This window comes from Leucoraja erinacea, chromosome 25 (assembly GCF_028641065.1).
Source record: "Leucoraja erinacea ecotype New England chromosome 25, Leri_hhj_1, whole genome shotgun sequence".
NCBI classification, from domain to species: Eukaryota; Metazoa; Chordata; class Chondrichthyes; order Rajiformes; family Rajidae; genus Leucoraja; species Leucoraja erinaceus.
In genome coordinates this window covers 12,599,077-12,613,867 of record NC_073401.1, presented here as the reverse complement: position 1 = coordinate 12,613,867, position 14,791 = coordinate 12,599,077, and the positions used below count along the sequence as shown (strand labels likewise).

Here is a 14,791-nt window from a genome sequence, read left to right as displayed (position 1 = left end):
TTTTAAGTGCACAGCCTTAAAAGCTTTTGAATATTGGAAGAAGTGTCTTTCTTTCACAAGATTGAAAGCTGGAATTCCAAGGCTCATGGTTGTAGGGAGTCTGATGTTATATTAGTTGGCGTGCTCTTTGGCACACTATCTAGTCTTGCTCTGTGTCTGTCACCTGGATGTCAGCATTAAGCTCAGTAGCACTTTGCTTGAAACCCATCGCTGATTGCAAGAACCACTAGGTTGCTGCAGTTGTAATAGGGAAATACTGAATTCCTTAAAACATTTAACGAGTTTCACAATGTTTTAATAACCATATAGATTAAAGTGTTTAATGATAGTAACATTAAAAAATATGATCCTTAACTCACCAATCAGTTCAGCATAATCATTAAACCATTGTTTGACTCTTTTAATACTATGGTTACAAGCACAAGTTTAGATGATTTATGCAAGTCAACGTTGTCCTGGGTGGATCAGCACTGTTCTCTACCTGTTCTTCGACCAAGTAAGTCAGCTAAGAGTTGAAGGGTTGATGTAAACTATGCCTTGATTTTTCTTGATCTGTGAATAAAAGGAGATAATAAAAATGGGCAAAATCCAGGCATGGACTCTTAAGGGGCACGAGTAACACGTGGATGTCAGGTAACAACTGACAGGGTTGAACCATTTTGCCTTGACGTTCAACAGCATCATCCCAACTTGAATCTTCCTCCAGGATTATCCTCGGGTAGAGAGCCATCATTCAGCAGACATTGGCTGGCTCCCAGCCTAGGATAATCAGGAAGGAAGATTCAACTTGAGAGTATACTATTCTAGAACGTTTGCAGGAAGATTATGACCATAATAACACATTCTAAACACATAATTGTTTAAAATATCACTGGCTCTGTATGTAGATATGAATTGTATTCCTTTTTACAATTAATTAGTTAAATTACTAGAGTGAATTCAGTAATGAGTGTCTGGGGTGATGGTTGCACTGTGATCTGCTTCTTGATCGTTGTGGAACTGAGAGGATCTAAGCAAGTCGAGAGTATTTCATCATATTCCTGGCTTGTGTGCCATGTGAATGCTTCCTCTTTCATCAATTGTATTTCATCAATGATCTTCCTTTCATCATTTGTCAGAGTTAGGAATATTTATTGATGGGGCTGTAATGTTCAATTCCATTCGCAACTCCCCAGCAAATGAAGTTGTCCATACCTGCATGCAGTGATTCAGATACAGATTTATAAATGCCATTTAAACTCGTGCCACAACCATGCCTGGCAGTGACCATCTCCAACAAGGATATCTAATACCTTCCCATGATATTCAATAGCATTACCATTGCTGAGATCCATTATCATCATTTTTTGACTCACCACCGGTTAGAGCTCGATGACACCTTCCTTCTTGCAGCATGAGTGGCAGTGTGGAAAACATTAACACATAAAACACATTGATCAGAAAGTCCTATTGACACATTTAAAACTTAAAATTTCCAACAAGTTGGAAGCTTTGGTGTTACATTTAGCATGTTCAGTTTTTTCCATAAGAGCCTTTTGATCTTGGTACGTAAGTTATCATCAGAAAGTAGATGGTTTTTTTCTCAACTTATCTCTGTCTACGTTGTTCATTTTAGGGAAATTTGTAGTTACTTTGTGCCTTGCAAAGAAAATCTTGTATTGAATTGCTGTTTGCATAAGCAGTTGAATGATTGTTGCAGGCTTGATAAATCAAAAATCTAATTTCAATTTCCCTTTATTTGATTTAGTGGTACTGAGCACACTTCGTCATCTAAGTACTACCACATCGATTCTGTCTGATCCAACGCTGATGCCTGAACAAGCTATTCAAGCTGTCAATCAGATCAGTAAGAGCAGTGGGGAATCATAGCATCTACACCCGATGGCATTTCCTGTGACATGTGGAAGTCTCATGGTTGAAGATAATCCTTCTGGTGGAAAAGCACAGAAATGCTTTTCATCCCTCTCTTCCTCTTTGTGACTTTTGCACTTTAATTATGAAAGCTGTGATCTAGAAAGTTAGGCAGCCTGAAGTTTACTACTGGGTCTTAAACACTTGTTCTTCATCAAGCCTTCTGATTTATTAATAAATCCAATAATTAACCACGAAAGATCAATTCCAAAATCATGGAAACTATTATTACCTATAAGTGTCAATGCTGCATGCTAAATTTCCTGTGTGATGCATTACAATTCCTAGTAGCACAAGCAATATTTAAGTTTTTTTTCTGTATTTAACAGAAAATATCAGTGAAGTGCCGAGCTTCAGCCTGTGTCACTTGTAGTGTGTGGGGAAGGAAGATGGCAGAAATGTGGAGTACATTGTTAATAATGTATGCTGGCTGTTTTTAGCATTACTGTTTTTGAAGATTAAGGATAAGGTTAACTGTCCTTGAGACTCTTGAAAGGCGCCCATAAATAAATTTATTATTATTATTACTCTCATTAATTTGCTTTCATACTCTGCATCCAATTTTTGGTTACGAATACTTAGTTTAATTTTTAGCTTCAGAGCTACAGTTTCTCGCAGCTCATTTTTACTTTCTTATTGTATTAACATGAGCGTGGGATTGCGTTCTCCTGATGAAGCAACAGAAGGTTTATCTATTAGTAATTTAACATCCCTCTTCTGTGCATTGGTCTCATGATCAAGAAGAAAGTAATACTCAGGTACACACACGTTGCATACGCTATGAATAGTAATAAGATGTTGTTTGTAATAAATGAAAGCCTCAAGTGAAAAAATCAGTTCATGTAGTTCTTTGTAAATTGCTGTTAAAATTTAAGTGTAATTTATTTAAGGGAAGTCACCTCAAGGGTGATACTTTTTGGATACTTCCAACAACGTTATTTTTTGTTTGAACTCCATTGCTTTAGTCCTACCCATTTGATTTATTATTTCCCAACAAGCTTTCTGAAAAACATGAAGATTGTACATTAAAAACCAAAGACAATACTTTGCTGGGATAAAAGCAGATGTTTTTGCATTGGGTTTCCATTCTACAGTGAGCAGGCTTGAATAACATTAAATGGATAATGTTTATTAATGCAGATCAGTGCATGGATTCACCTGTTATGTTGTGAGAAAGAAAAACAAGCACATTTGTTCGAACATTTTCATTGTTGCCTCAAGAAATAAAATCTTTCCTTTGCAGAAAATTAAATTGTTTTGTAAATGATGTGGCAGAAAGCATTAATTCTGTTGTGATTATATGGGGCTACAGAAAACCAGGTGATATTCAATGTAGATTCTGTAAACAATTTGTGCAAAATCTGAAACTTGATTGGTGTACATAATTGTTTTTGGCTTCTAGTGCTACCTACAGATTGTTCTATTTAGAACCATGATGTATTTAAGCTTCATTTATATTTTATTAAATAAAATAGAAACCAATTCTACATTTGACCTTTCATTTCAGTGGTCATTTGATTGAATCTACAATTACTCGCAGTGGATGCCGGATTATTCATGAAAGGTTTATGCTTTAAAATGTTTTGAAGTGCACGCCTCAAGTTTGCTCAGTCAAATGGTCTGTGGTGGTATTAAGTCTACAGAATAAGATAGTCTTGGGGTTACTGAGTTAGCTGCTGTCAGCTAAGTCATTTGCAGATTGCTGTATTGTGCTGGATGATTTCAGTCAAGGCAATGGTATGTTCGGTGCAGTGGGGTCTGGGCACCAAGGTGGACCATGACCATTCAGGTGACACGAGGAATGTTTTTGACATTTCCTCCATGGGTGAAAGGTTCTGACAGTCTACCTTATCTATGCCTCTCATAGTTTTATATACTTCTATCTGATCTCCCCTCAGCCTCTGATGTTCCAAAGGAGACAATCCAAGTTTGCCAACCTCTCCTTATAGGTAATCCAGGCAGCATTCTGATAAACATCTTCAAATTGCATCATTTAATTTACATTTTCCAAAATTCTTCCTGACAAAATGAACCATGCCATACTTTACTGTATTAAATTGCACCAATGATATGTCTGTCCACTAGTCAGTCTGTGTCCTCATGAAAGTTATTTCTATCTGTCTTGCTGCTGTTATTTGTGGATTTTGAAATTATCTCCTGTATACTAGCTTCAACAGGAGCCATTATCTCAGATTAACTGATGGGGGAACGCCATTGTATTCTGAGAAATAAGCACTCATCTCATTTCTGCTTTCTGTCTCTTATCCAGTTTTGTATTGAATGGGCAATCGCCCCGTAAATCCATTGCTTTTCAATGGAAAGTGGAAAATGACATGAAATGCCTACAATCGAGAAATAACTTGATGATGATCTTTTACGGTAACTCTTCAATCATCCAGGTATTTTTTATCAAGAGTTTGAGGCAAAGCTTATTCTCATGTGAAAGTTTTAGTATGTGATGTGACTCATATTAAAACTATATTTTAAATAATATTTTTTTTATTTTAAAAAAAAAGGTGCCTAGCTGTTTACAACAAATTCCACCTGGTTTCATGCTCAATGAAAAATATCAATTGAAAGATCATTCTTTAATGCATTATTCTTGATTTTACTATTAAAAAAATCCATAAAACATTTTTAGAATTCTAACAGTAGAGAAGCAAGCCATTTGGCACATCAGGTCTGTGGTAGATCCTAAAAGAGCAGTAGACAAAAGTGCTAGAGAAACTCAGCGGGTGCAGCAGCATCTATGGAGAGAAGGAAAAAAAAATCTGCTCCTAAAAGAGTAGTCTTGCCCATCTCCAGCCCTGTTCCATTTGCACTGCCCAGCAATTGATTCCCTCTTAATTCCTAACCGGTGGCACCAATTACTTTTCTATACAATTATGGGCAGTGAATTCCAGATCCTAATTATGTTTGTGTTAAAAATATATATATATATATATTGCCTCGTCCGCCTTGTAGGTTTTGCCCAGAGCTTGAAATGTGTCCCTGGGTCTCTGAAGTAGACACTGAAGGAAAATGTTTTTCTCATTATTAACCTTATCTAAACCTTTAGCCTTGCACTTCTATTTAAGTCTCCTCAACATTATTTTTACTTAATTAAAACTAACCCTGCCCTCTCCATCTAACCGTATAACAGAAATCCCTCCATACCATCAACTGTTTTGGTATATTTTTTCTGTACTTTCTCGAGGATCGCCACACCTTTTGTAATGTCTGGCTATCTGAAGTTATGCTACTAGTGGATATGTAAGGAACTCCTTGACACTACAGAACACAGTGCTGGAGTAACTCAGCGGGTCAGGCAGCATCTCTTGAGGACATTGATCGGCGATGCTTCGGGTCAGGCCTCTTCTTCAGACGAATGGTTTGAAGAAGGGTCCCGTCCCAAAACCTCCAGAGATGCTGCCTGACACGATGAGTTATTCCAGCACTTTGGGTTCTGAGGAGTGTTTTGTGTGACTCCGGGTAACTTCGCAGATTTTCAGATGCCCGTACATTTTACTAATCCCTCTCAACTCGCCTTCCATTTTCAATATCTGTGTCCATGTAAACAGTTTGTTCCTGCACATCCTTTGGAATTGTGCTGTTTAGTCCACATTGTCTCTTCTTATTCTCCTTGTCAAAGTGTACAAGTTCACACTTCAATGTATTAATTTTTATCTCTGTGCCTGATTTCCTCCTCACCATCCATTACCATTCCATGCCCTTCTTCATCTGCATATTTTGAAACTTGAACCTGTGGACCCATGTCCATATCATTAATGTATGTCAGAAAACAAAAAGTGGTCCCAACACTGACTCTCGGAAGAGAATACCACCACTTAACATCTTTCTGTCCAAAAACAATTATAGTCCAATACTCTCAGCTTTCTCTTTGAAATTATTTTCCTTTCCTTGCTTATCGTGGCTTTTTAACTCATGGGATTTTGAAAATCTTTGTAGATTATACTATTTTCCTTGATGAAGACTAAAACAAAGTACATATTTAATATCACAGCTTTGTTGTCTGTTGCATGGCAAAGATTAGCTCCAATTTGCCCCACACCTACTCTTAGAACTAATTTACTATTTCTGTACCTATCGAAGACTTTTGTGTTTCCTTTCGTGTTAGCTGGCTTCTCTGCTGCTTGATTGTCATATCTTTCCTGTTTATTCTTCTTTCAATTAAGTGTATTTGGCGTTGTCCTTTGTCGATATACTTGCTTTGATTGTTTGAAAGATGCTGCATGGAAACAGGCCCTACGACCCTCCAAGTCCATCAAACACCCCTTCACAGAAGTTCTGTGTTAGTCCATTGTTGCATTTACTCTTACAAACAAAGGAAAATTTACAGAGGCCAATTAACCTCAAACCCCGCATGTCTTTGGGATGTGGAAGGAAACCAGATCAGCCGGAGGAAACCCATATAGTCACAGGGAAAACATGCAAACTCCACACAGACAGCACCTGAGGTCAGGATCGATCATGGGACTCCAGCACGGTGAGGCAGTAGCTCAACCAGGTGCGCCACTGTACCACCCTTTGTGAGTCTTTCAGCATCTTTTCTCTTGTCTTCAACACTCAGGGATCTCTGGTTTCGGTACGTTTCTCTTTCCCCCTGGTGGGGAGGGAATGACACTTTCTGTTACAGTTTATTCTAGCCCAGTCCCATCTTGTCAAAGTTAGAATGTCTCCCTGCGTTGTTGACTACTAATCTAAACCTTGGGGTTCATTGATCACTGCTCCTATGTGTTTTCCCACTTGTTTTATCTGACTGAACTCTCTCCCGGCAACTAGATCCAACAACATTCCCATCAGAAATTGCTGGAGGAACTCAATGGGTGAGGCAGCATCTGTGGAGGGAATGGACAGGGTGAAGAAGGGTCCCGACCTGAAATGGCTTCTGCCCATTCCCTCTACAAATGCCGACTGACCAACTGTGCTCCTCCAGCACTGTGTTTTGCTCAAGATTCCAGCATCTGCAGCTTCTTGTGTCTCTAATTGGGTCAAGAACATACTAATCAAATGCAAGGTACATTGTTGCACGGAAGTACACAGAATCTACTGTGAAAAAACAAAGCACCTTAACATGTAAACTTGTGCCTCTTGCAGACTTCCCCAATTCCCCTTGACAGCCAAGTCTTTGAGCCTAACTTTCACTTCCATTCTCCTACTTGTGCTTTGCCAGCTTGCCCTTGTGTACATCAGAGTTATGTGTCTCAACTACGAAAGCTTTGTTTTGAATGCTCTTCAATCAAATCAGATAATGCTATACATAAATACAATCAAACCAAACACAAGTACAATAGGTAGAGCAAAGGGGAAGATGCATAGTGCACAATATAATTCTCAGCATTGTAATGCATCAGTTCAAGACAGTTCAATGTTCACAATGGGGTAGAGGTGAATTCGACAGTACCCCAGCTTATGGACCGGCTGTTCAGAAGCCTGATTCCAGAGTGGGAGAGTCCGGTGGCGTGTGCTTTCAAACTTCTGTATCTTCTGCCCAACAGAAATATGGAGTTCAACATAACTTTCAGTCCTTGGGTAAAGAGGCTTTTCATAAATTTGTTATTGAATATATTGATAACCTCTTTTATAACCTCTTTTTTTCGCTACATTGAGAAGTATTTCCACTGCATACATCCAGTATACATCAAATAGCTTCTCTTGTGTCTCACCTTAGCCTTTTTAATCTGAGGAAAAAACCCCAACCTGTTGAATCCTTTCAGTGGAGCCTTTTGATTTCCACTTTGCGAATATCTACACATTTCCCCGTGCCTATACATATTGTTTCGAAGAAAAGGTGACCATTGCGGTGAACAGCTTTCACAGGTTAAGAATAATTTAGCGCAACTCATAGAGTCATACAGTATGGACAAGACTTTTTGGCCTACCACGTTTGAGCTGATACTTGCACTAATCCCATTTTATTCTCTCCGCATTCCTTTGGCCCAATCAACCTGACCTTTGGGAATTGGGAGAAAACTGGTGCCCAGAGGAAACCCATGCATTTACAGGGAGAATGTGCGTACCCCAATGAGACAGTATCAGAGATCAGTAACAAATCACTGGTGTAAAATCCAACTAGAATATCTTTAAAAATTAAAATCTTGTGTCCCATTTCCCCATGTGTGCTTTATTGTTACATTTGACGTCTTAAATATATGTAAATCATCTTTTACCATCGTGAGCAATATATGGTCTAATTATGACTAAATTAAGCAATAATTGACATCCTCAAATTCTGCAGAAGGAACTTGCTGATGGGAATGTAAAATGAATCCTTTGAGTTGCTGCTCTCAATTGCAATCTCCTATGCAATGTAACATAGCCATATGTTGAGCCCAATGCAATTTTAAATCAATACGGGACATTAATTTTTTGCATAGTGTTTCTACTGGTGCATGAGTCAGATCTGTAGAGATAAGTTTTTGAGAGATCATAAGTGATTATCATTTAAATGTGTTGCTGCTTCTGCAAAAAGTTGAATTATTGGAGCCACCTCTCCCACAATTTGTGTAGCTGATCCATTTTTATTGTGTTTGTTACATGATGTCTGAAACCTGGATGTATTGGCATCATTTTAATTCGCAGTTGAGTTTGTGTGTTGTAGGTCACATAAATTATAATTCTGACGCTGTTACCGGTTGTAACTATTTTGTTTGTATTTTATTTGCATAAACCCAAAGCACTTAAAGTGTTGTGCTGACTGTATATGAAGTGTACCTATGCACGATCTGTGAATATTGTTATTTGTTTTCATCGGATCATTAAATATATGAGCTCTTTTCTTAATGTTTGAAATCAACTTGATTAATGAACCTATTTGTTTGAAATATGTTTCTTTTGACTTTTCAGTATTTTGAATAATGTTGTAAAATGACTGCAATAACAATGCAAGGATAAAATGGTGCACATCTTATCATTGAGTTAAGCTTGAAGTAGATTGCAATTTATTTGAAGCCTTATTCATGGCCTTTTGGTTGTCGTGGCTAAATGTGTGTCTACTATCCCTAGCATCTCATCAGTCAGATACAATGTTTCTGGTTTGATTTAGCTTTGAACTAATTGTATCTGGTACAGAATCAGATATCAATTTATAGTCATAGAAACTCCTAAACAGGCCCTTGAGCCCAACGTTTTCATGCCAACAAAAATGCCACATCTTAGTCCCATTTGTCTGGGTTTGGCCCATATCCCTCTAAACCAGTGGTTCTTAACCTGGGGGTCGGGACCCCCATGGGGGGGGGTCGTTTGGGGCTTTACCGGGGGACATGAAGGGGTTATAAATAACATATCCATTTGTTGAGCCCATTTTAGGAACCTAACAAAGGTACATACCACATACAGTATTTTGTTTGCGTATGCGCGTACGTATGCCAAAAAGGTTAAGAACCACTGCTCTAAATCTTTCCTATACCACATACCTATCCACAGGTGTCTTTTAAATGTTGTCAGAGAACCTACCTCAACTATCTCCTCTGGCACCTCATTCCATTTACCCACCACCCTCTAACTGGAAAAAAAGTTGCCCCTCAGGTTTAGTTTAGTTTAGAGATACAACGCGGAAACAGGCCCTTCGGCCCACCGGGTCCGCGCTGACCAGCGATCCCTGCATATTAACACTATCCTACACGCACTAGGGACAATTTTTACATTTATCACGCCAATTAACCTACAAACCTGTATGTCTGGAGTGTGGAAGGAAACCGAAGATCTCGGAGAAAACCCACGCAGGTCACAGGGAGAACGTACAAATTCCGTACAGACAGCACCCGGGGCTCCGGCGCTCCATTCGCTGTAAGGCAGCGACTCTACCGCTGCGCCACCGTGCTGCCCTTTTCATATTAAGTTTTGCACCTGTCATCTTTTAATTCCCTTACCCTGGATAAAAGCTCTTCATTCACCTTAACAATTCCCCTCATGATTTTATCCAGAAAATAAATAAGCTTGATCAATGGTACTTTATTGTCATGTACCCAAGTACAGTGAAATTATTTTTTTACCTAATGTTCAGGAAAAATGTTACAATACAAAGGCACAGTCATACTTAAGTACAGGAATAATAGATTACACTGAGGCAGTACAAGAGTTGCCACATTTCTGACACCATCTTGTATCCTTAAAGTTCAGAGTGTTTAAAAATGTAGAGTCTTATCTTGACCTTAAAGGCCTGTTGTCCTGGTGCAGGCAGGTGTTTAAAAATGGACAAGATAGACATTATGTTTAAGAAGGAACTGCAGATGCTGGAAAATTGAAGGTAGACAAAAGTGCTGGAGAAACTCAGCAGGTGAGGCAGCATCTATGGAGCGAAGGAAATAGGCAACATTTCGGGCCAAAATGTTGCCTATTTCCTTTGCTCCATTGATATTGCCTCACCTGCTGAGTTTCTCCAGCACTTTTGTCTACTTATGATATACATTATGTTAACTTTTATCCCTCACCATTGAGGTTGCAAGTCCCACACAATATGGCTTGGTGTGTATAGGATTGAGTTGCTCCTGACAAAGACTAAATAATCTTTGGTCTCATGATTGAAGAGCAGGCACTTGATTGAGGATTACAGGGCTCTTACCATCACTCTAACCGCACACTTAACATCTTAAGCAACCTTCAGGAGAAAACTGATATTGAATAACAAAAGCTGCAAGCTAATGTCTACAATGAGCAGCTTAAGGATGAAATGCAAGTGACGGCAAAATTAAATTGTGCGTGTTCACTTGAAAGACAGGGAAAATTATAACATATAATGAAAAGGAATCTCGGCAACATGACATTCTGGCAACAGTAAGCAAGTTGGGACAATTTCAAACGGGGGGAAAAAAAACTCATGAAGAATTTGGACCAACACTGAATCAGGATCGGTCTTAAACATCAAACATGAGGGTGACCTTCAAGGAAAGATATTCTTTAGATGATGTGTTCAGAGGGTGAAATGCATGCAATGTTGCACGTCCCACATGTGGAGAGATGTTTCTCTTCTTTTATTACAAGAGGAAACTACAGTTTTCCCCCTAGTTTCCATCCCTTTCCATTCATTTGACAGGGAGATGTAGAAAATGTAGTGATCAGGCTATGTCAATACCGAGAAGAAAAAACTTAAATATTACAGATGGATATCCTCCATCTGAACTGGACAGTTCTAAATACAACAGAGAAATTAAATTTAACATTGAGTCATGTCTACGTTGGACCTCGTTAGAATAGACGAGTGTTTTATTGTCATACCTACCAAAACAGAACAATGAAATTCTTACTTACATCAGTACAACAGGTTTCTAAACGCTGTACTCAATAGATAATTTAATCAACAAACATAAAAAAAGTTCAATAAATAGATACATTTTAGAAAAAGCAATGTTGTGCAAACAAAAAGCCCCAGATCCCTAGGTTAATCAAGGCAGTTCTAATTTTATTTGGAGTTCATAGTGTTTGACAGCCTGATGTTTGTTCGGAAGAAACTATTCCTGAACGTGGACACTGCAGTTTTCCGGCTCCTGTACCACTTTTCTGATGGCAGGATTGAATTGAGAGGGTGGCCATGGTGGGGCGGGTCCTTGATCTTGGAGCTTTCATGAGGCAGCGCCACTGGTAGAAGACCTGCAGTGTCCCATCTATGACTTCAATTTATTCCCATTGAGTCTATGCCTGCTCTTGGAGCAATCCCATTGCAGATGAGAAAATGAATGGAACAAGAAATGCCACTGACTTCCCAGAAAACAAATGCTCCCAAGGGTTCTCAGTGTTTATAAGTAAATGGAAGAGAGCATTCAGTAAACTGAGTTCAATTTAGAGAGTACTTAAACTAGTCGTTAACAATCTATTATAATGACATAAATTCTTTGCAGCTGAGGCTGTAGTTTCTCAGAATCTTAAGCCAGTGTTTGTTGGCTGTGTGTATAGGACAGAGGAATCTGAAGCTTGTGAAAAATCTCCTCATTCTGAAAAAATATGCAGCCATGGTGAGAAAATGCCGATTTCTTTTATTTGTTGTTGCAAGCATTGTATCTTCTGAAGTGTAAGATAATGTTCGTGACAACCTCCTCTTAAATGAAAGGTAAATCATGTCTCACGAATCTTATAGAATTTTTCGAGGATGTAACTAGTAGAGTGGATAAGGGAGAACCAGTGGATGTGTTATATCGGGACTTTCAGAAGGCTTTCGACAAGGCTTTCGACAAGGTCCCACATAAGAGATTAGAATACAAACTTAAGGCACACGGTATTGGGGGTTCAGTATTGATGTGGATAGAGAACTGGCTGGCAGACAGGAAGCAAAGAATAGGAGTAAACGGGTCCTTTTCACAATGGCAGGCAGTGACTAGTGGGGCACCGCAAGGCTCAGTGCTGGGACCCCAGCTATTTACAATATATATTTAATGATTTGGATGAGGGAATTGAATGCAACATCTCCAAGTTTGCGGATGACATGAAGCTGGGGGGCAGTGTTAGCTGTGAGGAGGATGCTAGGAGGCTGCAAGGTGACTTGGATAGGTTGGGTGAGTGGGCAAATGCATGGCAGATGCAGTATAATGTGGATAAATGTGAGGTTATCCACTTTGGTGGCAAAAACAGGAAAGTAGACTATTATCTGAATGGTGGCCGATTAGGAAAAGCGGAGATGCAACGAGACCTGGGTGTCATGGTACACCAGTCATTGAAAGTAGGCATGCAGGTGCAGCAGGCAGTGAAGAAAGCAAATGGTATGTTAGTATTCATAGCAAAAGGATTTGAGTATAGGAGCAAGGAGGTTCTACTGCAGTTGTACAGGGTCTTGGTGAGACCACACCTGGAGTATTGCGTACAGTTTTGGTCTCCTAATCTGAGGAAAGACGTTCTTGCCATAGAGGGAGTACAGAGAAGGTTCACCAGACTGATTCCTGGGATGTCAGGACTATCATATGAAGAAAGACTGGATAGACTCTGCTTGTACATGCTAGAATTTAGAAGATTGAGGGGGGATCTTATAGAAACTTACAAAATTCTTAAGGGGTTGGACAGGCTAGATGCAGGAAGATTATTCCCGATGTTGGGGAAGTCCAGAACTAGGGTCACAGTTTAAGGATAAGAGGGAAGTCTTTTAGGACCGAGATGAGAAAATAATTTTTTACGCAGAGAATGGTGAATCTGTGGAATTCTCTGCCACAGAAGGTAGTTGAGGCCAGCTCATTGGTTATATTTAAGAGGGAGTTAGATGTGGCCCTTGTGGCTAAAGGGATCAGGGGGTATGGAGAGAAGGCAGGGATGGGATACTGAGTTGGATGATCAGCCATGATCATATTGAATGGCGGTGCAGGCTCGAAGGGCCAAATGGCCTACTCCTGCACCTATTTTCTATGTTTCTATGTAAATGAGTGTGGGCAAAGCCCATAATTTCTGAACACCAGGCAACTTGTAGAGAACTTTGCTGGTATAAGAGGTAACTCTTCCTATCTTCCTATGAAGATGTTGGTAATATACAGAGCCATGTAACATAGTGCTAGAAATGCTAACTTCATTTTGCTCTCCACAGCTGCTGTTGGACTTGCTGAATGTTTCCAACGTTTTCTGTCTTTATTTCAGATTTATTTAAAGCACTAGCAGATGCGAGATCACCTTTAAGTGGTTGAAATTGTGTAGTCATTGCTTTACTAGCCCAGTGCAGACACAAACGTGGTTGAGACACAAGAAACTACAGGTGCTGGATCTTGAGCAAAATACAAATTGCTGCAGGAACTCAGTGGGTCAGGCAGCATCTGTGGAGGGAATGGATGTATGTATGATGTTTTGGGTTGGAACCCTTCTTCAGACTGATTGAATGTGGTTGAATTGGTCTTTGATGCATTTGAATTCTTGTGTATAACTGAAGCCATCGGCTATAAATGGAATATTACGGAAAATAACAGTTCATTTGGTCAAATGATGCAGAGTCCATAATGAAAGCATTGAATCCATAACGCCACATTTCTGTAACATGGAAGCACCAAAGATAGACACAAAGTACTGGAGTAACTCAGCGGGCAGGCAGCCTCTCTGAGGGGAAAAAGGATCGGTGACGTTTTGGGTTAGAACCCTTCTTCAGGCTAAAAGGGGGGTAGGGGGAAGAACTGGAGGCAAGAAAAGACCAAAGACAAATTGGAGCCAGGAGCAGATGATCTCAGGCAGGGCACTGTCCTGAGTCCATTTCTGTCCATTAGATGGGAGTGGAGATTCCAGGTTTGCAGATTCGACTTTGGTTGAAAGAAATTTGCCATCAAGACCAAGGGGAATAAATATAGTCTCAACATTAATTTAAAGTAGTAAAATTAGCTGTGTGTGTTTAAGTACAGCACATTAATACTGTGTGAATTTAATGGGTTTGTGAGATTGGGCACCCACTTTATCAAGTGAAAGCAATGCTTTTGAAGCAATGTTTTTCCCCCCTGATCTCCTTTCTAAACTGTTCATGAACAGTATGTTGGCTCAGGAGCTTGTTGTGTTATGTGATCCACCTGTGATGAAAAACTAAATGCCTTTCTGGCCAGAGTTGAAAATAACTTAATATGAAGTTTGTTACTTGAGCAGAGCGTAACATAACTTGCGGGCTTTCGTGCATATGCCTTTAATTTTTAAGCTGTAAGTTGTTGCATTGTTAATGTGCTCTTCCATCTTCAATGATTTCTGCACAATATACCTTAACTGTTGTTTTATTTGCTGGAGTTGGCAGTCGGAATACTAACACCATCTGTTCACTATGTCACGTGTCAGACTTTGCGGTTTTCACTAGAAGTGAACTCTATGCCATTTCCATTGCAAATCTTTCACCACATCTTGTGTCGTCACTTGCCTCTACTTCAGAAAATAACCTAAAAGTAAAACTTGGCCCGTCGCCTTCACTTGTCAGTGGTAAGAAACCTCTTTATAGTTTTTGTTA

General features: G+C 39.4%; 2 protein-coding genes across 2 annotated transcripts in view; both read left to right on the top strand.

Moving 5' to 3' along the window:
- Positions 1 to 8,694, top strand: part of mlxip (MLX interacting protein) — a 67,725-nt gene extending 59,031 nt beyond the window's left edge. The window contains exons 16-17 of the mRNA XM_055655716.1: positions 367 to 496; positions 1,748 to 8,694. Coding sequence (XP_055511691.1) covers positions 367 to 496; positions 1,748 to 1,869 — 252 coding nt within the window. The 3' untranslated portion in view covers positions 1,870 to 8,694. The remainder of the gene's footprint in view (positions 1 to 366; positions 497 to 1,747) is intronic.
- A 3,275-nt stretch (positions 8,695 to 11,969) lies between these two features.
- The window catches only part of LOC129709391 (leucine-rich repeat-containing protein 43-like), a 59,111-nt gene continuing 56,289 nt past the window's right edge, over positions 11,970 to 14,791 (top strand). Inside the window, exon 1 of the mRNA XM_055655713.1 lies at positions 11,970 to 14,763. The gene's annotated coding sequence lies outside the window, so the exon portion shown is untranslated. The remainder of the gene's footprint in view (positions 14,764 to 14,791) is intronic.